Source organism: Natrix helvetica (genome assembly GCF_964273705.1).
Source record: "Natrix helvetica genome assembly, chromosome: 9".
In the NCBI taxonomy this organism is placed as follows: domain Eukaryota; kingdom Metazoa; phylum Chordata; class Lepidosauria; order Squamata; family Natricidae; genus Natrix; species Natrix helvetica.
The window spans coordinates 14,468,058-14,491,188 of NC_138560.1; the positions used below are offsets into that span (position 1 = coordinate 14,468,058).

At 45.4% G+C, this 23,131-nt stretch overlaps 2 protein-coding genes across 7 annotated transcripts in view; both read right to left on the reverse strand.

The window, feature by feature from the left end:
- Positions 1-8,120, reverse strand: part of SYTL1 (synaptotagmin like 1) — a 65,897-nt gene extending 57,777 nt beyond the window's left edge. For 2 of the 5 annotated variants that reach the window (XM_081961934.1, XM_081961933.1), the window contains exon 1: positions 7,853-8,118. The gene's annotated coding sequence lies outside the window, so the exon portion shown is untranslated. Of the gene's footprint in view, positions 1-5,349; positions 5,446-7,658; positions 7,790-7,852 lie in introns of those variants that run through there. The other 3 variants (XM_081961937.1, XM_081961936.1, XM_081961935.1) reach the window with 3 other exon arrangements.
- Positions 8,121-14,517: 6,397 nt separating this feature from the next.
- On the reverse strand, positions 14,518-21,581 carry LOC309396456 (trophoblast glycoprotein-like). Of its 2 annotated transcripts, none has more exons than XM_081961611.1 (3): positions 21,462-21,581; positions 17,235-17,525; positions 14,518-15,401 (listed from the first exon to the last, which is right to left on the reverse strand). In XM_081961611.1, the coding sequence occupies exons 2-3, from the start codon at positions 17,495-17,497 to the stop codon at positions 14,564-14,566; spliced, it is 1,101 nt and encodes a 366-aa protein (XP_081817737.1). In that variant the 5' UTR covers positions 17,498-17,525; positions 21,462-21,581; the 3' UTR covers positions 14,518-14,563. The 2 variants fall into 2 exon arrangements, with proteins under 2 accessions (XP_081817737.1, XP_081817736.1); XM_081961610.1 differs by having other exon boundaries at positions 17,235-17,529.
- Between the last annotated feature and the right edge of the window lie 1,550 nt (positions 21,582-23,131).

The window sequence follows — 23,131 nt, forward strand, 5'->3', positions numbered from 1 at the left end:
CAATCCAGCGAAGGTTGGGTCTGACAGCAGCCCTTTTATAGGGAGTTGTCAGACCCTTCGACCAATAGGATTAAACCTCTGTTCCCGCCGGAACAGAGGACCTTGGTGGAAACCACTGTAGTTAGAGCAAGTATCTAACAGATTGCTTACTCAAGGGCTATTGAGCACAACTTGTAAACAGCCAAATAATGAATCTTGGAGAACAGTAACACAACAATAAATGTGTGCTAAGCATCAGGGAAAGCTTTATATTCATAGCTATCCTCCAGCCTCCTATATTTTTCAGAGGAAAAATAAGAACGCATCTTATATTTGTGACAGCCCCATCTTCACACCTTTACTTCCTCTGTGCATATTTATCATCCACAGGTTTCCTTTTTGCTAAAACTGCAAGCTCTTTGCAACGCCTGGCATGTGTTAGTTTACCTTGGCTTCTGAAGCTGGCTTATCACCGTTCAAGAGAAACTTCGGGAAATGCAAACATAACTAGATAAAAAACACTGTGAAAAAAGGAACTTCACTTTAAAAAAAAGCCTGCTCAGCCACAACATAATAATCGTACGATTTAAAAGCAACGGGAGCCAGTGTTTACTTTAGTATATTTCGTTGTCATACCCTTGTGTGAGTACAGGGAGTCCTCACAATCACAAGTGAGCCCAAAGTTTCTGTTGTTAAGTGAGACATTTGTTAGGTGAGTTTTGAACCCATTTTACATCCCTTCTTGCAACAGCTGTTAAGTGAGTCACTGCAGTTGATAAGCTAGTAGCCCGGTTGTTAAGTGTGACTCTGGCTTCCCCACTGACTTGGCTTGTGAGAAGGTCGCAAAAGGGGATTTGCATGGGGGCAGAGCAACGGTCATAAACGTGGAACCAGTTGCCAAGCATCTCAATTTTGATCACATGACCATGGGGCTGCTGCAGAGGCTGTAACTGCAAAAAAAAAAGGTCATAAGTCACCTGTTTCAGTGTCGTCGTGACTTCCAACAGTCACTAAATGAATTGTTGTAAGTCAAGGACTACCGGTACATTAGTTTCCACTGCTAAGCAAGACCGTTATGTGAGTTTTGCCCCATTTTAATAACTGTGACCTTTCTTGCCACAGTTATTAAGTCAGGGGTGTCCAAACTTGGGAACTTTAAGACTTGTGGACTTCAACTCTGGGAGTTGAAGTCCACAAGTCTTAAAGTTCCCAAGTTTGGACACCCCTGTATTAAGTGAATTGCTGTAGTTGTTAAGTGAGTAACCCAGTCGTTAACTGAATCTGGCTCCCCCATTGACTTTGCTTGTCAGAAGGTCACAAAAGGTGATCTCGTGACCCTGGGACCCTGCAACCACTATACATACGTGCCCGTGGCCAAATGTCCAAATTTTTGATCACGTGACTATGTATGAAAAATGGTCATAGGTAACTTTTTTCGGTGCCCTTGTAACTTCGGTTACTACATGAGCTGTTTGAGGGTTGGAGGCTACCTTCACTGACCAATGTAATGGTAGTACTAAACACCAACTCGGAGCAACACAACCAGGAAATGCTATTGAGGACTTTTTCTGCTCTCTGGTTGGCCTAAAGCAGGGATGGTGAACCTTCTCAGCACCGAGTGCCCAAACCGGAATGAGAGTGCATGCCCACCAACCAGCTAGACTTCGGGTTTCCAGCGCTCCAGCATACACAAAGACCAGTTGGCTGATGCACATGTGTGCGCCAGAAACCCAAAGACCAGCTGGCCGATGCACATGTGTGCGCCAGAAACCAGAAAAGCAGTTGGCTGATGCACATGTGTGCGCCAGAAACCAGAAAAGCAGCTGGCCGATGCACATGTGTGCGCCAGAAACCAGAAAAGCAGTTGCAACAGCATGGGGGCCCACAGAGAGGGCTCTGCATGTCACCTCTGGCATGCGTGCTATAGGTTCGTCATCACGGTTCTAAGGCTTCTGGATGATCACCAGTTGTCCAGCTAGACCAGGGGTGTCAAACTTGATTTCATTGAGGGCCGGATCAAGGTTGTGTTTGACCTGGGGTGTGTGTGAATGGCTGGGGGGGCATGGCCAGCTTGACGTCACTCAAGGTTCCGTTTTTGGCTGCAACGGGCTCCTGCAGCTCTCTACAGGAGGCCATTGAGGCCAAAAACGGAGCCCAGGTGTGCGGTCTGCAGCCTCCCCGAGCTCCATTTTTACTGGTCGAGGGCTGCAGGAGACCATCGCAGCTAAAAACGGCGACTGGGAGGGCCACGCTCCGTTTTCACTGGCAGAGGTATCGCGGGCCAGTCCTTCGCTGTCCGTCCCACAGATCAGATCTAAACACCCCTACGGAAGAGATCCGGCCTGCGGGCCTTGAGTTTGACCTCCCTGACTTATAGTCTTCTTCTGCAAGATACTCCTACGTTGTTGTCGAAGCAAGGTAAGATGCTACTGAGCACCCACATCCTGTTTAGATAAGGTTTAGTGCTTTAAAAGCACACACCTCACCTCCCTTCACATCTACACAAAAAGTGCTGATAGCGCACTTCTCCCCTTGTGCTGATTGTGGCCCCATTGGGACTCCCCAAAGCGACCGTGACTGAAGAGGTGGGTGGTATGGAAAGAAAATAAATAGCTGGTACTTAAAGTACTAAGAAAACCAAACAAAAAAGCAAAAACAGTGTTATGGACGAGATGATGAAAAATCTGTAAAGGTCCGGGAGAAACTGTGCAGGTTCCTTCTCAGGTATTTACAAGCTTCACCTGTTGGAACTCAGGCACTCCCTTTTGTAAACAAAGGATATCCTTGCTAATGGGGTTTTGTGTGCACACACCATGCAGCTGAGAGTCTGCTGTTAAAATTAAGGACCGCCTCCTTCAAGGCCCGTGTATTGAATGGTTGAAAACTTTTAGTAGCTACATAGAAAGGGGCGACTTAAATAGAAAAATGATATTAAAAGGCACCTTTGTTTATTTTGGGCATCTACTTTGCTTCTGAGCTTTCGCTCAACCAAGATTTTTTTCTTTTTAAAAAAGAAACTATTCTTCACAAAGAAATGACAGCTGCACTTGATTCAGCTCTTGGTTGAAGATAAAATAATGCAACCATCTGAACAGAATTCCTAAACTCCTGAAAACCTCAGAACTAAAAAAGCAATGGCGAAGGAATAAAAATGTTTACGATTAGCTGACCAGCTCCTATAATGGCCTTGTACTTTTTCTTACATACTAAAAAGCAGAGACCTCACCCTGCCAACAAAAGTGCGTATAGTCAAGGTGATGGTTTCCCCAGTTGCAATGGATGGCTGTGAAGGATGGACCATAAGAAAGGCTGAGCGCCAAAGAATGGAGGCCTTTGAACTCTGGTGCTGGAGAAGACACCTGCAAGTCCCTTGGATTGCAAGGCCATCCAACCGGTCAGTCCTAGAGGAGATCAATCCTGACTGCTCTTTAGAAGGCCAGATCCTGAAGAGGAAACTCAAGTACTTTGGCCACCTAATGAGAAGGAAGGACAGACTGGAGAAGAGCCTCATGCTGGGAAAGATTGAGGGCAAAAGAAGAAGGGGACGACAGAGAATGGGGTGGCTGGATGGAGTCACCAAAGCAGTCAGTGTGAGCTTAAATGGACTCCGAGAGGATGGTAGAGGACAAGAAGGCCTGGAGGAATGTTGTCCATAGGGTTGCGATGGGCTGGACACGACTTCGCAACTAACAACAACTTTGCTTTTGAGGTTTTGCTCAACCAAGATGTGAGCTTTTTTTATTTAAAGAAACTATTCTTCACAAAGAAATGACAGCTGCACTTGATCCAACTCTTGATTGAAGATAAAATAATGCAACCATCTGAACAGAATTCCTAAACTCCTGAAAACTTCCGAACTAAAAAAGCAATGGCGAAGGAATGAAAATGTTTGGGATTAGCTGACCAGCTCCTCTAATGGCCTTGTACTTTTTCTTAATAACATCTGATTCTGGAGTAAAACCGACACTGAAATAGCTTTTTAGGCAGGCAAAGTGAGGTGATGCTTCAAAGGAAGCAAAGTAATTTTATCTTCTGATGCTCTTCTTTTTTTTAGTTTACTTTATTGTCATTGCACCTCTTACAACGAAATTAAATGCCACCGTCAGTGTACATTATAACTATAAAAATAAAACACAAACACACATCCTTCACATTCTATACCAGGGGTCCCCAAACTTGGCAACTTTAAGACTTGGGGACTTCAACTCCCAGAATTAGCTGGCTGGAGAATTCTGGGAGTTGAAGTCCACAAGTCTCAAAGTTGCCAAGTTTGAAGACCTCTGTTCTATACAATTGAAAACTCCTGATATTGCATTCATATTGCACTATACAGCAGAATTCAATATAGTTACTGCCCTGGAATAGAAGTTTTTCAGCTTATTTCTCTTTCGTTTTATCGTCCTGTACCGTCTGCCAGATGGTAATAGGTTTTTTAAAAGGGTGTCCAGGATGAGATGGACCTTTAACAATATTTTGAACTTTCTTAAGGCAGCTATAAAGCTCTTCCAAAGAGGGGAGAGGGCAACTCTAAGCCAGGGTGGCAAAAGATGTCCCAATTTGTATTCTCCTCCAGAGAGATTTAGGAAGATGTCCCCAGTTTGGAAATGACCTTTCCCTGCAGATCTGATTGTTGACCCTGTTTTTCAACTTTTGGTACCTGGAAACCAGTCATGTTTTGTACTCTTGCATTTGAGACATAGCATCCACCGCCTCTTACCTTTCAACTACCTCTCTGCTCAGGTACCCTGTTTCCCTGAAAATAGGACCTCCCCGGATAATAAGCCCAGTCGGGCTTTTGAGCGCATGTGTTAAAATAAGCCCTTCCCCAAAATTAAGCCCTCCACAAAAATATTGCAACACAGCAGCAGCCACGAGGTGATCACGCTCATTGCCTCCTGCACCTCAACAATAATAAGACCTCCCCGAAAATAAGGCCAAGTGCTTATTTTGGGGGATAAAAGAAAATAAGACCCTGTCTTATTTTTGAGGAAACACAGCTGTTGATGACCATGTTTAAAATTACTATGTAGTCTGCTTGGATAGGAATCTATGCATGTATTTATTTGATGTTTATCCCACCTTTATTACTTTATAGGTTACTCAAACCAGCAAACATACTACATATTTCTTCCTCCTCTTTATTTTTCCCACAACCACCACCCTATGAGGTGGGTTGGGCTAAGAGTCACTGGCTCAAAGTCACCCAGCTGGCTTTCACGCCTAAACCAGGACTAGAAATCACAGTCTCCTGGCGATTGGTCCAAAGTGACCCAGCCAGCTTTCGTACCGAAGGCAGAAGTAGAATTTCAGTCTCCTGCTATCTAGGCCAGCAACTTAACCACTATATACCAAACTGGTTCTACATCTTACCTTTCCTTTTAAATGTCTTGTAGCTCACCGCTCAAGAATACCTTTATCTTTTTTTTTTCTGAGCCTGCCAGAAGAGTCTTGGGACAGTAAGAAAGGGCACAAATGTTTTAAGCAAAATGCAAACTCTGAGTGTAAGTAAAAGTTCCCTTTAAGCAACATGTGCAGGTAGTTTATTTCTCCTCCCTCTCTGGGGCTTACCGCATCTTGAGCAAATAAAAAGGAAGTTGTAGTAATAACATTAAGTGCAAAGCCTCACATTATTTAGCTCCAAGTCCTGTTGTTGCAAAAGGGTTGTTGTGCCTTTAATATGTTTGTTTAGACTAGCAAAGAGGTATTTTGTAAAAATAAAATATTTTCTCTTTGAAAAGCAGATCTGTTTTGGATTTACAACACACAAGTCATGTTTCTTCAGAAAGAAAACAGGAAAGAAACAGAAGGAAGTGCTTATGTCAAAGACAGAAGTGCTGTCGTTCTACCTTTACTCCAAAATAGGCAGCGTCCTGCAAAGTTTTGCTGCAATAGGTAGCCGGCTCTCCCTGTTTGATGTCTGCCTGTTAAGAACATCACTTGGTAAGCAAGGAGGAACCCCGCAAGAAAAGGGATTTCAGCCTCCCTTATTGCACCTCTTTGCTTCTTTCCCTTGGGGGACGTTTTATGGAAAGGTTTTTTACACCATAAAAGATAAACAAGGGGAGAAACATAGAACAGAAAAGTAGAAAAAGTGCTAGCAACAGAAAAAGAAAAAAAAAAGAAAATGGGAAGGTAAAGAAGCCGTTTCCTATCTTCTTCATCATCACATTACAAACAATGACTTCTCTTTGGATTTTTTTAAGGGTAGCAACATCGCGAGCCTAGCATAACCTGTGGCCAGGGCACTTTTAGTAGACCAATCGGGTGCAGGAGAAGAAAAGGATGAAGGGTTAGAGCTGTCTAAGAACATACACTGCAACCCTAAACAGCAAGTGCAGTTGTATGGGGGATGCCTATATAAGACCCACTCCAGGACAGGTGTGTTAACCTGTAGTACATACAATTATCTACTACAATGTCCTACCTGTCAATGAATACTTCTGCTTCAACCACAACAATACACGAGCAAACCATAAATACAAACTTATGGTAAACTGTTCCAAACTCGATTGTAGAAAATACGACCAGCAACAGAGTGGTCAATGCTTGGAATGCTCTACCTGACTCTGTGGTTTCTTCCCCAAACCCCCAAAACTTTAACCTTCGACTGTCTACTGTCGACCTCACCCCATTCCTAAGAGGTCTGTAAGGGGCGTGCACAAGAGCACCAACGTGCCTACGTCCCTGTCCTACTGTCTCCCTTTATTCGTTATTATTACTGTGTTCATATTTATGTTTATACTTACACCTGTTACCGTTTTCATGTTTGACAAACTAAATGAAATAAAAATAAAATAAATGTGACAAAGGTGGAGGCAGAGTTTTCTGTTGGGTTTTGCAGAAAAGAGTTTCGTAGAAGTATGTAAAACAATCTGAGCTTGACATGTTTTTGCATCTCTCTTAAGAATCTGGGGGCTTTTTCCTCATTTTATAACCCACATTAAATACAAGTCAAGCTCTAAACTTCAACGTTATGGTTTTTTTTCTCATAGCCGAATAGCTGGAAAATGTCCTGCTTGCTTTGGCAATTAGATCAAAACTATGTTTATACTTTTATCTAGAATCTTATATATATGCTTGGTCAAACAAACAAACAAACAGAGTTGCCATAATCAGCTACATACTGAACCTTCAACTAATCAAATTGAATTCCCGGCACCCATCACTCTCCACCCCAAAACTAACCAAGAGAAACCAAGTTCAGCATGCCAAGAGTGAAGGGATTGACCATCTCGGGGTCTGAAAGGGCAAAGTTATCTGAGCTGAGCTCCAAAACGACCCCTCGGTTTAACCCTGGCAGCTTTGGCAGCTTTGCTGGCTGGGGAATTCTGGGAGTTGAAGTCCGCCAGGGTTAAAGGGGCCAAGGTTGGAGACCCCTCTCTCTATTCAGAGGGAGACCCCAGCAGAAGATACCAGGGGCAAAGTCTTGGCAGCTCCGGAAAAGCAGCCAGCAGCCCTTCAGGCTGGGTTTTCCCAGCTAAGCCTTGTGACTCCGTGGCTCCGACGTATTGCACAAGTCCAGCCAAGTTCAAGAAACCCAACCTAGGTTTAGCTTGTTGTCTGAACACGCCCCGCAGGAACCGCTCCCCAAACAAGGGCGCGCGGACGCGCGCGCAGACGTGCACACACCCAAGGCTCCCCTTTCTTGCCCCGGCCGGTGCCCAGCCAGGTGTGCGCACCATGGAACAAAGATCCGGCCAGCCAGGAGGGACCAAGGCGCCGGCCACCCTCTTTGCCTCTCTCTTCAACGGCTTCCTTCTGGGCTCGCCAACCCTAACCCGGCCATATGTTTCCAAGCCTTTCGGCGCCAAGCCGCCAACTTTTGAGCTAACTCAAAGTTGGGGGGAAAGTGCAGGGAGCGCGCGCGCGTTACCTGGCCAGGTGGGAGAGGGTCCCTTCCCTTTCTGCAGGACTCGGCAAGCGAGGCGGGAGCAGGCGAGGCGACTGAGCTCTTTCCTCGGAGTGGAAGCCCGTTCTTAGAAGCGAGCGCCCTCGGTCCGCCCGGGCAGCCTTTTCTCAACTAAGCGCCTGCGAGGCAGAAGAGGAGACCCAGCTGAATCAACCGCAGGAGGAGGGCAAAACCGCCCAGCGCAGTCGCCGGGAAACCAGGCCTGGAATCCAAGCGGCTGGCTGGACGGAACTGGAGCTGAGTGGAAGGCGCTCGTCTCGGGGGAAGGGGGTGGGGGTGGGGCGGGGGGGATGTTATTTATTCATTTATTTTATTTACTGATTTGATTTGTCCATCGTTTACAAGAGAACAGTGTTGGGAGAAATGTCCTTCTGGGTTTCAGCTCCAAGTGGGGGGAAAAGACGCCTGGAAACATAGAGGCTCCTTGGAAAGATGTTTTTAATGATGGATAGGATCACAAGGCTTGAGCTCCTGAACAGAAAAGGGGGACCACATGCTTCCAGATGTTGGGTGAAGAAGAAAAAGGGCAGAGGTGCTGAAAGTGCCCTGGTTTTATGCCCTCTGCTGGGCCCCGCTCCAGAGCTTCCCGGTCCTGTGCAGTCTGTTTGGTGGTGAGACTCCCAGAGTTGCAGGGGCAACTCTGTAGGCCTGTGATGGCAAACCTATGGCACAGGTGGCACAGAGGGCTTTCTCTGCAGGCACGCCAGCCGTCGCCCCAGCCCAGCTCCACCATGCATGTGTATGCACCTCCTGCTGGCCAGCTATTCTTTGGGTCTCTGCCATGCATGCACGGGTTCCGGGGTGCATGCACATATCCCGGGGGGGGGGGGGGGCTTGCATGGCATTTTGGAAGTTTGCGTGAGTTCGCGCACCACCAACCCCGCACCCTGTTTTGAGCCTGGAAGGCCGCCTGCACCAACCTGCGAGCCAAAAATGGTGGGGGGGCAAAGCATATGCACGGCAAGGGTGCTTGCATTGCATTTTGGGGTTTTGCGCATGCACTTTGGGAACTCAGCACCAAAAAGGTTAGCCATTACTGCTGTAAGCTGTGCTGAGACCTAAGCCTATTTGTCCTGCTGGCTGATGGAATCCTCCCAGGTTCCATGTGGTGAGATCCTACCTTTGTTATGTAGAATAGACTCACCCACCCAGGCCTTAATGGCTCATTGAGAAAGCGGCGGAGAGAGGGAGCTGAGTTTCTGCCTCCCTTTTAGAGGAAATATTCTGCCCTTTTAATATTTCCCAAAATATTTCATTTTCTAGGAGAGGGGGTGGGTTTTAACCCTACAATAGGTATAAGAATAAACATGAGTATGAATGAAATGGGGACGAATAAGTGGGGACAGTAGGACAGGGATGGCAGACAGGATGGTGCACTTATGCACACCCCTTACAGACCTCTTAGGAGTGGGATGAGGTCAATAGTAGGCAGTTTAAGGTTAAAGTAATGGGACACCCTTTTGCACCACCGGCTGCCCCCCCTTCCTCAAATAGCACGTTGGCTGGAATTTGCACAAGGTTCCCCATCCCCAAACCACAGCTGGACAATATTAAATTAAATCAAGATAATGCACACTAAAAAGCAGAGACATTCCCCCGCGAACAAACGTGTGTATAGTCAAGGCTATGGTTTTCCCAGTTGCAATCGATGGCTGTGAAAGTTGGACCATAAGAAAGGGTGAGCGCCAAAGAATGGAGGCCTTTGAACTCTGGTGCTGGAGAAGACTCCTGCGAGTCTCTTGGAATGCAAGGTGATCAAACCGGTCAGTCATGGAGGAGATCAACCCCGGCTGCTCTTTAGAAGGCCAGATCCTGAAGAGGAAACTTAAATACTTTGGCCACCTAACGAGAAGGAAGGACTCACTGGAGAAGAGCCTCATGCTGGGAACGATTGAGGGCAAAAGAAGAAGGGGACGACAGAGAATGAGATAGCTGGATGGAGTCACCGAAGCAGCAAGCATGAGCTTAAATGGACTCCAGAGGATGGTAGAGGACAGGAAGGCCTGGAGGAACGTTGTCCATGGGGTCACGATGGGTCGGACATGGCTTCGCAACCAACAACAACTTTGCTTTTGAAATTTTGCTCAACCAAGATGAGATCCTTTTCCTTTTTTAAAGAAACTATTCTTCCCAAAGAAATGACAGCTGAATTTGATCCAACTCTTGGTTGAAGATAAAGAGAACCTCAATCTTTGCATTTGTAGAAAAGATCTAGAAACAAGGTCTAAATGAGGAAAACAGCTCCAAAATAATTGAATGAGCTGAAATATTCTCAAGGTTCAAATAGTTTGGCCACCTAATGAGAAAGAAGGACTCCCTGGAGAAGAGCCTCATGCTGGGAAAGATTGAGGGCAAAACAAGAAGGGGATGGCAGAGAATGAGGTGGCCGGATGGAGTCACTGAAGCAGTCGGAATGAGCTTAAATGGACTACAGAAGATGGTAGAGGACAGGAAGGCCTGGAGGAACATTGTCCATGGGGTCACAATGGGTGGGACACAACAAATGCAGACATTGTGATTGGGTGCCCAAAGTTACTGACTTGTGTCCAATGGAGATTTCATGGGTCCCAGGGAACAGACTAAAGATGTTGGGATGCCCATATTTCTTCATGTGGTCTCTGGGGAAAGCATATGTTCTTCCTGAGGATGAAAGGAAAATTTATTTATTTTTAAATTTTAGATCTTCCCCCTGCTTTCCTCTATTCTGGAAAAGCAGGGCAGTTTAGAACCACCCTGTAGTAGGTGGTAGGAAGTAAGAATAGGACGCTGTGGTTGGGAAACTGGCATTTCCTGTATGATCGATTGTGTTGTTTTTTTCATTTAACAAAAAAGAATTAGTAGGGAAAACAGCCAAGTGTACCATATATAAAATTATGTGGAAGTGGCTTTACTACAAAAATCTAAGATCTGTTTCAAGGAGCAAGCCGTTATTCCTTCTTATGGGTCAAACAGATTTCACAGATTAACAGAGTTGGAAAGGATCTTGTAGGTCATCTAGTCCAACCCCCACCCCCCGCTCAGCCAGGAGACCCCACACCATTTCTGGCAGATGACAATCCAGTCTCTTCTTGAACGCTTCCGGTGATGAAGCTCCCACAACTTCTGAAGACAACTTCTGTTCCATTGGTTGATTGGGTCTTTTCTCTTTGTGTTGGATTTTGGTTAGATCAGTGTTTCTCAACTTCAGCAATTTGAAGATGTGTGGACTTCAATTCCCTGTGCTGCCTGGGAAATTCTGGGAGTTGAAATCCACAAATCTTCAAGTTGCTGAGGTTGAAAAACACTGGATTAGACAGTTCCCCAGAAATATAAGAGCTTCAAGCAGAAGGCTATACAGTCGGGGACCCCATCACCCAAGCTGGGTAGAAAAATGAGTTCAGATAAAACAGAAAGCAAAAACGTGTGTAGAATCACTGGGTTAAAAATTGGTTTTACTATTACATTTTCTTCAATACAATAAAACTATGTACCAGATGCTTGGCAGTCTTGGAAGTTTTTTTTTTTTAACATATCACGTGCTGAAGTCCAGAGCTGATGGCTGCCTACATGTTATATTTCCCCAGGATTGAACACAATATGATTGAGAAATTTTAATTTCTATTAATTCACCAGCTGCATGCCTAAGAATGGCATCAAATGCCAGCTTGAGAGTCCAGCAGTGGTGGGTTTCAAATTTTTTTAGAATCTCTTCTGTAGGTGTGGCCTGTTTTGTGGGAGTGGCTTGCTGGCCATGTGACTGGGTGGGAGCGGCTTGCTGGTCATGTGATGGGTGGGCGTGGCCAACTTGTAAAATGTGGTGAAACTCACTTAACAATGCTCTTGCTTAGCAACCAAAATGTTGGCTCAGAAACTCTGGCATTTGAAGCACGCAAGTCTTAAAGCTGTCAAGTTACAAGACCCTTGCACCCCTAACCCTTTAGAGAAAAAAAATCCCCAGGGGTCTTCATACCTGACAGCTTTAAGGCCTGTGGACTTCAACTCCCAGAATTCCTCCTCCAGGCATGTTGGCTCAGGAACCAGTGCCAGCCATGTGTCAGCCAGGGTGTTCGAACTTGATAGCTTTAAGACTTGTGGACTTCAACTCCCAGAATTCCTCCTCCAGACATGTTGGCTCAGGAACCAGTGCCAGCCATGTGACTGAGTGGGAGAGGCTTGCCAGCCATGTGACCGGGTGGACGTGGCCAACTTGTAAAATGTGGTGACATTCACTTAACAACGCTCTTGCTTAGCAACCAAAATGTTGGCTCAGAAACTCTGGCATTTGAAGCACGCAAGTCTTAAAGCTGTCAAGTTACAAGACACTTGCACCCCTAACCCTTTAGAAAAAAAACCCCAGGGGTGTTCAAACTTGACAGCTTTAAGACTTTAAGGTTTAGATAGGACTCTTAGAGGTGGGCGGGGCGATTGGTGAACTAGCCAATCAGTGAGCGGCGGGCAGGAGAAGCATGGTGCGGGCGGGAGGAGGGAGCTGGAACCGGTTCTAAACGGCACTGTAGATTTGTGGAACCTCTTCTATAGAAAGATTAGAACTGGCAGGAACCCAGCCCTGGAGTCCAGTCCATACTTGCATCTGAATTCTGCAACTGGGCCTCCAAATTGTGGCTACGTAGTTTATCAGCCTGGACTCTGGACTTTATTAAACATTCTTGCCCTTTGCATACTTCACAAAACAATAGCCAATGTTTCTCAAACCTCAGCAACTTTAAGATGTGCGGACTTCAACTCCCAGAATTCCCTGCTGATCCAGCTTCAAGGCTCATGCTACATTCATCAAAGTACATGGATCCTCCTTTTAATGCTAAGTCTGTATCCTGTTGGTTTAATTCAGTGGAATTCATGGAATGAATTAAGCCCAACAGATTTCTAACTTCATACACATTCCTTCTACTGTCGCGCATGCCAAGTCACTTATACTTTTGAATTAAGGCAGTGAGTGCTCGCCTGTAGTTTATTTAACTCTGGTTTACTAAGACGCATACGCAATTGGGTGTGCTCACACAATATATTCATATAAAATCACAGTCCATTGTTGTAAAATCACATTGGCTGGTTCGCATAGACTGTAAGCCATAAGAGAGTAGTAAACCTGATCTCATCTTAGTATGCTCGGGAATCAAGCTGGTGAGTTTCACACAGGCCAATGCCGAACCCATTGATATGTAGAAAGTCAAGCAGTTTGATAGCAATAGCAACAGCACTTAGACGTATATACCACTTCACAGTGCTTTTACACCCCTCTCTAAGCAGGTTTACAGAGTCAGCCTATTGGCCCCAACAATCTGGGTCCTCCTTTTTTCCACCTCGGGAGGATGGAAGGCTGAGTCAGCCTTGAGCCGGTTCAAGATCGAACTGCTGGCAGTGGGCAGAGTTAGCCTGCAATGCTGCATTCTAACCACTGGGAAGGAAGGGAGGGAAGGAAGGAAGATAGTAATAGCACTTAGACTTATATACTGCTTCACAGTGCTTTACAGCCCTCTCTAAGCAGTTTACAGAGTCAACAATCTGGATCCTCCTTTTTCCCACCTCGGGAGGATGGAAGGCTGAGTCAACCTTGAGCCTGGTGAGATTTGAACCGCCAAATTGCAGGCAGCCGGCAGGCAGCAGAAGTCGCCTGCAGTACTGCACTCTAACCCCTATGCCACCTTATGATCCCTATAATGATAAGTCAGATTCCTTTGGGACGCTCATGGGTAAGAGTTGGTTTCAACCATCTCTCCTGCTGTTGATCCCTAATCAGAGATCTACCATTTCTGAAGGATAAACTTTGCTCTCGCCTCTTTCTGCCTGCAAAAGATGGTCTTGGGTGAGCTGTCCGGATTTCTGATAGCACATCAGTAAAGAAAAATCTTCTTGCCAGTTCTCCCAGGAATTGGAGATGAGGGAGTCAAGATTATGCCTGCTTTTTCTTAATCCACTGCTGTTCCATCTCTTCTAATAAGAAGATCTGAATTATTGGCACACTATTGTTCTTCCTTCACATAATGTAAAATCTGCTAAGAGCAGGATTTCGCAAGCTGGGCCACTAAGATGTAGGATCTGCAATTCTCTGGCAGCTGCTGTCCACACATCTTGGAAGTGGTCCAGGGCTGTCAACCTGGTCTAGAGTGCAGAACATGTGACAAACCAAAGTCCCCACTGTAACTAAGAAATTGGTTTCCCCAGCAAGCAAGCTAGATACGGTATACAACAAGATAAAATTCTCTTCGTTAAGATGGATAGCAAGAATCCAGGACACCTATTCTTCTAGGAATCTAAATATTTGAAGACATCGGGATTTTGACTTCCCTACCCCTCGCCATTACGAGACTGGCACTAAAAGAATGTCATTTGTCCCCCGTTAGTCAAACCACCTAGAGCAGGGGTGTCCAAACTTGGGAACTTTAAGACTTGTGGACTTCAACTCCCAGAATTCCCCAGCCAGCCATGCTGGCTGGGGAATTCTGGGAGTTGAAGTCCACAAGTCTTAAAGTTCCCAAGTTTGGACACCCCTGACCTAGAGAAATTCCTTGCGACTAGGAAAGGAAGTTCCTTGACTCCACACAGATTTTAATCTATAATTTTTTAAAAAAAATTTTTAGTTTGTGATGGAAAGGGCATCTCCAAGCCACAGGCTTTGTTTGGAGAAAAAAAAAAGAGAGATGCCGTTGCAAAGAAAATACTGAAAACGATCAGAGGTCATATGTCCACTGCTGAGATTTGTGTGATGCGGCGATCAGAATCCATTTCGTAACGATAGCGGTACTCCTCCATCAGGTTGTGGCAAGCATCCCGTAGACCATTCATCCAGGTTTTGATGCCCTTGCGATTCAGGTAAAGCACAAAGAGGAAGATGATGCCAATTATGCCCAGAACTATACCCAATGCGGCATATGAGGACTGAAGAACATTTTCACTCTGTTGACTGTAGTGGCACTCCAGGTCTGCCCCCACTAGTTCCACCAAGGAGGTGTTCCTCAGATCCTGGGGGAAAATGCAAGCTAGTTTTTCTACATCTACTACCTGTCGGCTTTGGTTCAGCCAGTTGACCAGTTCTTCAATGTCACAATTGCATACAAAAGGGTTGTCTTTCAGAAAGAGACTAAGGTGGGACTGTCTCTCCAGGGCAAACAAAGCTTCACCCCTCAAAGTTTTGAAGGCATTTGAGGTCAAATCAAGGTATTTAAGGTGAAGTCCAGAAAAGGTAGAGTTCTTGATATCTATCAAGGAATTGTTCCTCAAGTCTAAGTACTCAAGTTTAGGGAGGCTGGATAACATCCCAAGGGGCAAGTAGATGATCTTGTTGCTGGTGAGTTCAAGCTTGGATAGATTCCGGAACCCCCCTTGGACAAGGGCAGTTGCCACCGGGCGGATGGCGGAGACGTTGTACAGGGAGTGACTGAGATTCAGCTCCTGGATTGAATTGTTCCTAGCACTGAAAGCATCAGGGTGGATGGTGACTAAGTGATTATAACTCAGGTCCAAGTAGCGCAGGCTCTGGAGGTTAGAGAAGGCGTGGGACTCCACCGCGTTAATCCTGGAAGGTGAAAAGGAACGACACTGGCATCATTCAAGAACAACCTCATCTGGAAATGGGAGAGAAGGAAGAAAGAGGAAAGGAGAGGAAGGAGGGAAGGGATAGAAAGAGAAGGAGAGAGGGCAGCAGGAGGAAGAGAGGAACAGGGGAGAGGCAAGGGAAGAAGGAAAGGGTAAGGTGAGGAGGAAGGAAGGAAGTAGTGAAGGGAGAGAGAGTGAAAAGAAAAAAAATAGGGTGGTGACAATACAAAACAGGTGTATGGGATGGTAAGCAAAGCAGCCCAGAATGTATATTTTAACCTTTGATATGGAAAAATAAATATGCAAAAGTGATGAAGATGAACAAGAACTACGTGAATGTATAGTTGTAACTATATGTAAGAGAGTAAAAATAAAAACTTATTTTTTAAAAAGAGTAACCTCATCTGAAATATACCGTGTTTTTCGGAGTATAAGATGCACTTTCCCCGCCCCCCCTAAAAGAGGGGGGAAATTTGGGTGTGTCTTATACACCGAATGTAGCCAAAAACGCGAGGCAATGGTCTGTGGCAATCCCTGCAATTTCTTTAATCTTTCTATCGCTAGACCCCCTTCTAAAGCCAGTCAACAGGAAGATGAAGGAACATTGCATAGAACTCAAAAGCAGATATCTGGCATATCTAGGATCAGGCAGTGGCTAATAAAGAGAAAAACGTTGATTGACAGCTGATAACAAAGATGTAGTGCAGGCAGTTTTAATTTGTAGGATTTTACTGGGGGAAAAGTGCAGGTTGCTTAAATTTCTTTCCTTCTTCTTTGGGCTCACAAGCATCTTCAAGCCAGGAGCATTTTGAACAGCTCACATAAAGAAAGGAGTAAATCCCATTTCGTTTAGCGTGGTGACATTGACAATGGTGGAATATAATTATTAAAGAAAAGATACCAAAGGAGGGACAAAATGAATTGTGAACAACAAACATTAAAATACTTTTAAAATACTTTTAAATTAAAATGAATTGTTGAAATGTTCCATGGTGAGTTATCCTATAGTGACTTGGCCATGGCAAGTTGGCCATGTTGAGTTGGGTGCAGCGAGTTGATCCATTCCGTTCCAGTCTCAATTATGACTGTAAATCAAGGACTAACTGTACTTTTCCTCCAATGCTTGAGGTCCTTAACCTAATATGCTCCCCACTGTAGCCTTCTTAAGCCAATAATAACAAGGGCAGCCCTGTCTCCTATCCTACTCCATTTGTTGTGGCCCACCAGTGGCCAGCAGAGCTGGCAGCAGATTCGGACAGTGAGGAGCTTGGGGAGGAACATGGGCCAGTCTTGGAGTCTGGGGAAGACTCTGATGAGGGCTCTGCATCAGAGGCAGAGATGGGGCCAGGGCCTTCTGACAGTTATTAGCTGCCTTCGGAGTCAGATATCAGTGAGGCAGACAAACAGCTGGAGCCTCTGCATGCACAGAGTTGCCAGATGAAGGGAAGAGCTAAGGAACAAGGGTCGACTTGGGAGTAAAGCCACAGCTGGACAGTGAATGGCCCCTCCCATAGGGAATAAAAGAGGAGCGAAGGGGGAGTGGAGTTTGCAGGAGACAATTAGTTCATTCCTGCATTCTTGCCAAGTATTGCGACGTCGGAAAGATATCAGCCTGGCCACTCTCCAAGCCTGATAAAGGTCAGTCATTGTGAGCTATCTTGAAAGACTGTGGGAGGGGAAAGACTTTGCTGGAGAGGAATTCACTGTAAATTAAATGAAAGGGGTTTATCGGGATGAGGGCTTTGTGTGCTGTTGGGAAGCCTAGGTCACAACATCATTTCATCGTAGTTCCTCACCCATCAGGAAGCTTTACCTGTTGTTAGCCAAGGAGAGAGTGACCAGATTGTGGAGTCCTTGGAGATCCTGGCTGCCAACATAGGCAATCTGGTTGCCAGTTATAAAGAGGTTGCGGGTATACCCAGGAAGACCAGCTGGGATGGAGGTCAGTTCCTTCTGGACACACTTCACCGTACGAGCTGGCTCAGAACATTCGCAAGGAACCGGGCACGGATGGCAGGAAAGGGGTGCCAGAAGCAACAAGAGGGTCCAAGCACCGTAGAGGCCCCCAGGGGTCATTTCCAATAAATGCCAATTGTCGCAATTCCTGGCTGACAAAGGAAGAAAAAGATGATCAGAATCCATAAACAGAATCTATTACAAGCCAGAGGAGGAATCTCCATGTAAGACAGTTTGTTTGTTTGTTTTTAAGTTTTTTATTTTTCCCTTTCAAGTTCATTCACAAGTATACATTCTTATGGTTGCTATTTAACATTTGTCTATTCATCATTGGTCTCTATAGTTATTTTTACACATATATGTAATTCAGTTTGAGTCACTTTCTTGCCACCCCGTGCCTCTTATTTTGCAACAACCTTGCTCCTTCTATCTTCTCAACCTCCCTTCTCTGCCTTCTTCTTTCCTCGTCTCCTTCTTTCTTTCTTCTTCCCCTCTCTTTCCCCTCTCCTCTTCCCTTCTCCTCCTTCTCCATGTAAGACAGTTTGACCTACAACTCTAATGGGTTGGTCTACAATTTCCAGGATTCCCAGTCAGCATCATTAACAGAGAAATGTCCCAAAGTATAAAATATCCAGATAGTCTTCCAGCACTGGTACTGTAGCATTGTGACCATTCAAAGTTATAATAGTGCTGAAAAAAGTGATTTATGACCATTTTTCATATTATCCTGGACATCAATTGTTTCAACTCCTACCCTCAAAATGACGCTATAGAGCAGTGTTTCTCAATCTTGGCAACTTGAAGATGTCTGGACTTCAACTCCCAGAATTCCCCAGCTGGCTGGGGAATTCTGGGAGTTGAAGCCCAGACATCTTCAAGTTGCCAAGATTGAGAAACACTGCTCTAGAGCATTGCACACCAAGACAACTAGACACAAGGACAGTGTTTTCCCGAATGCCATCACTCTGCTAAACAAATAATTCCCTCACCACTGTCAAACTATTCACTAAGGCTGCATTTCTATTACTATTGGTCTTCTCATCGTTCCTATCACCCATCTCCTCCCACTTATGACTGCAAGACTGTAACTTTGTTGCTTGTATCTTTACGATTTATATTGATATTGATTGTTTCCTGATTGTTTATTTGTACTCTATGACTATCATTAAGTGTTGTACCTTATGATTCTTGGCGAATGTATCTTGTCTTTTTATGTACACTGAGAGAATATGCACCAAAGACAAATTCCTTCTGTGTCCAATCACGCTTGGCCAATAAAGAATTATATTCTATTCTATTCCATTCTATTCTACTCTATTCTATTCTACATCATCCCCATGATCACATGATTTGCATTCGGAAACTTGACAACTGTTTCATATTTATGACAGTTGCAGTGTCCCGGGTCCTATGATCCCCCTTTTGCGACCTTCTGACAAGCAAAGTCAATGGGGAAGCCAGATTCACTTAACAACTGGTTTACTAAGTCAACAATCACAATGATTCACTTAACAACTGCAGCAAGAAAAGTCGCAAAATGGTGCAAAACTCACTTAACAACTTTCTCACTCAGCAACATAAATTCTGGGCTCAACTGTGGTTTTAAGTTGAGGACTACCTATATTTTTCTGTGGCCCAAGTGCAGGATGTGGGATTAATATCTTTTATGTTACAGGATAGCAAATTTCAGTGGAATATTTAAAAATAATTTTGCAGCAGCAAGAACTGTTTTTTTAGAGTGGAATCATTGGGAAATGGCTTGGGGAGGAGGTGAATTCTTCTCTGGAGGTGTTAGGATTAACTGGACAACTCTCTTTAGGAGTGCTAAAATGTGCGTTTCTACCCTAAACAGAATTCAATGCAATGATTTGAAGTCCTCTTAAAATTTAAGACTTAAATCATGAAATCTATGAAATTCTGTCTACCCTTCCTCTTTCTCTTCCATAGAATGGAACCCAAAGACTTTCCACCCCAGCCAAAACTTGATTTGGCTTCTACTAGTTTGCGATACTTCATACGACTTCAAACTCCGCTTTTGGGACTTAGCATTCACAATGCTTCAGAGATCATATACTGTATATTCACACAAACACTACAAAACTTCTCACTAAACCTTCCCAAGATGTAAGGTTGATCAAGATCAAGCTGTACAGTTATGCATTTACATCAGTCTGGAAGATGGAATAAATTTATCTTTTGCAATCTGGCCATCCTTAGACTCTCAGGTTTTGCACACCATTCTCACACCCAACATTTCTGGTTCAATGAATCAGGTAGCACATGAGAATTAAGACATTCCCTTATTCTATAGGGTCTCTGAAGAGCCTAGTATGGGTGAGGATAGAGCATGCCAACTTTCCAGCAGCTCTGAATTTCACTGTTAACATTTTTGACTGCCCAGTTAGTGAAATGTTGAGACTCTTGAGATGAGTGAGTGGAGTGGGAGACATTACTTTTTGTAGGTGCTTTTTTTAAAAAAACCCTCACATCATTTCCTTTTCCTTAAAAATAAGTTCAGATTTCTTCTCTCTTATGCACATGGGGAATATTTCGTTGTAGTCCAAATAGGATAGAAAGTTAGAACTGGATTGTCTCATTCCGCCTTTATTCTGGGATGGAAGCTAACAGGAAGAGTCCAGATTAAATGAATTTGGTAAGAAGGCTTACCTTACAATACCCGGTAAATATAGATAAAAGATAAGATTTGAACTGTAATTCGATTTTAGCCATTGAGATCTTGGCTTGTTCAAATATCTGTCATAAAGCAAAACTACTCTTTTGTTGTTAGTTGCGAAGTCATGTCTGACCCATCGTGACCCCATGGACAACATTCCTCCAGGCCTTCCTGTCCTCTAACATTCTCTGGAGTCCATTTAAGCTCATGGCTACTGCTGCATTGACTCCATCCAGCCACCTCATTCTCTCTCGTCCCCTTCTTTAGCCCTCCATCGTTCCCAGCATTAGCCTCTTCTCCAGAGAGCCCTTCCTTCTCATTAGGTGGCCAAAGTATTTGAGTTTCCTCTTCAGGATCTGGCCTTCTAAAGAGTAGTCAGGGTTGATCTCCTCTAGGACTGACCACTTTGATCGCCTTGCACTCCAAGGGACTCGCAGGAATCTTCTCCAGCACCAGAGTTCAAAGGCCTCCATTCTTTGGCACTCTGCCTTTCTTATGGTCCAACCTTCACAGCCATCCATTGCAACTGGGAAAACCATAGCCTTGACTATACACACTTTTGCTGACTACTCCACTATCAAGATAATGGGCAAGTTTGACATTCCTCATCTTGGGGTCCTCCCACTGTGCTAGACATCAGCTCCTGCCAGGATGACCAATTGATTTTTCTTGTCTGTTTTCATCCCCCCCACCCAACTACCTTGGCAGTTGTCATAAATACACCTCAACCCAATTTTCTGGTCACACCTACTTACAGAATGAAGGGAGAATGTAACAATCCAGTTCTAAGGTTCTAGAATAGCCATCCCATTTTGACTACAATGGAAGACGCTCCTGAAATATTTCCCATATACTTTTTAACTCCTTGCAAGCAGAAAGTCCAGCATAAGAGAGAACAAGCCAAAACTTCTTTCTCAGGAAAAGTCTTTTTTTTAAAAACACCAATAAAAATGTTCACTCATATATCTGAAGTCTCAACATTTCATTTTTAAAACCCCTTCATCCATTCCAGACCACTCCTCAGCCAGAGTGGATCCTGGAGAACCTTTTGTGAGAAAAATAATTATGACATTTCCATCCTATTATCCTTAGTGCTCAAAAGACAGTAAGATGCAAGCATAAAGGTACCCCTTGCACATATGTGCTAGTCGTTCCCGACTCTAGGGGGCGGTGCTCCTCTCCGTTTCAAAGCAGAAGAGCCAGCGCTGTCCAAAGACGTCTCCGTGGTCATGTGGCCGGCATGACTCAATGCCGAAGGCGCACAGAACGCAGTTACCTTCCCACCAAAGTGGTCCCTATTTTTCTACTTGCAGTTTTTTACATGCTTTTGAACTGCTAGGTTGGCAGAAGAAGATACAAGCATAGACATCATTATTAAATCAAGGTAATAAAAGGTAAGCAAGCACCCACCGGTGAAAAGCTATTGCCGCTGGTCAATCAGATTAAAAGCTGGACGTCTGTCTGAACATCAGGAGCTTCTCCATCCCTCCAGGCTGAAGTTGGCTGCCTGCTCGCCCCTCTGCCCTTTTCACTGCCTCCCACCCACCCGACCAAATCTGTGGGGCCAGGCAGCCAATCAGAGGACAGGTCTGCCACCCCCACCCCACCCCCCTCCGTCCCCAACCCAGCCCTCAATGCAACCCCCTCCCCAAAACGACCCCGTCTCCCCCCCTCCTCTGCTTTAACACATGCGCCCCACTAACGGCTTCTCCAGTCTGCTAGACGTAACGCACAAATCCCAAAGCGCCATTTCTTGTTTTAAAAAAAACCAGGGGGGGGGAGAGAGGGAGAAGCGAAACGCGAAACTGAGGCAAACTTCTCCCGGAGGAGCAGCCGCCGCGCTGCCTTGCTTGCAGCCCTCCCCGCGGCCCCCGCCTTCCCAGCCCCGGTGTGTGTGTGAGGGGGGAAGAGTCCTTCCCCTTCTCCGGCACGGATCCGCCTGGCCAGACAATGGGATGCGAGGATTCCGAGGGGCGAAGAGGGCGGGGATGCAGGGCATGGGGGGGGGGGTCCCGCCTCGTTTTCCCAGCCTTCCGAGCCCGCCCCCTTAAAGACAGAACCGCCCGTCTGGCAGAGCTCGGAAGCCCCTCTGCTCCCCCCCTCCCCTGCTCGCTTTAATCTTTCCCTGCCGCCCCCCTCAGCTGGGGTCTTATAGCTACCCACCCCAAAAAAGAGGGGGGAATCAACGTGGTTTCTTCCTCCCATCACTTAACAGGGCAGCATCTTTTGCAAAGCTGCCCTCAACTGGTACCCTCCAGATGTGATTGGTGACAATCCCTAACCCTCCTTGAGCTGGGGTCTTATTTGCCCCAGCAACAGCTGCAAAAAAGGTGGGGGGGATTTACGTGGTTTCTTCCTCCCATCACTTAACAGGGCAGCATTTTTTGCGAAGCTGCCCCCAGCTGGTACCCTCCGGATGTGATTGGTGACAATCCTTATCATGCCCAGCTAGTGGCACATCTGGGAAAAGGTGCCCCCTGCTTCTGGAGGGATCCCTTGGTCACCTGGACTGACACCTATCGATCTGGAATGGGCTGCAGCTACTTCAAAGCATCTGTCAGAGGGTGGAAATTAAAGTCTGGGTGGGTTGATTGATCGGCATTCATGCAATTTGTGTAGCTGCCCATCTCAAACCAAAGACTCTGGGCGGTTTAAATTAAAACATGATTAAAACATGATGCAAAAGAAAAAAGGAAAGGAAAGAAATTAAATACAAATAGCAGCTAAAAGATAATATCAGTGTTAACACAACTAGGAAAAGGGGCCCTTCGTACAGTAGGGACCTCAGCGGGACACATAGCCAAATATTCAAGACCCCTCTAATGACTTAGCAGGGTTGAGGCCAACCTAACCTCTGGAGGAAAACTGTTCCAGAGAGCAGGAGCCAAAGCAGAGAAGACATTTCTCCTGGTCTCTGTTGTCCAAGCTTACCTATTCTCCGGTTCTTGACTGTCCATTGTGACATGAGCCACTGTGTTCTTCGTTGCCCCACGTACAATGAGATTAAGGCCAAATTATTGATGTTAGGTGAATTTAAGGGCCCCATCCAGGGGTGGGATTCAGCCGGTTCAGGCGAACTG

Coding starts and splice junctions, on each gene's coding strand:
- LOC309396456 (XM_081961611.1), bottom strand. CDS start 17,497: ATGACCCCTGGGGGCCTCTACGGTGCTTGGACCCTCTTGTTGCTTCTG. Junction 15,402..17,234: donor CTCTCCTTGGCTAACAACAG/GTAAAGCTTCCT, acceptor TTCACCTTCCAG/GATTAACGCGGTGGAGTCCC.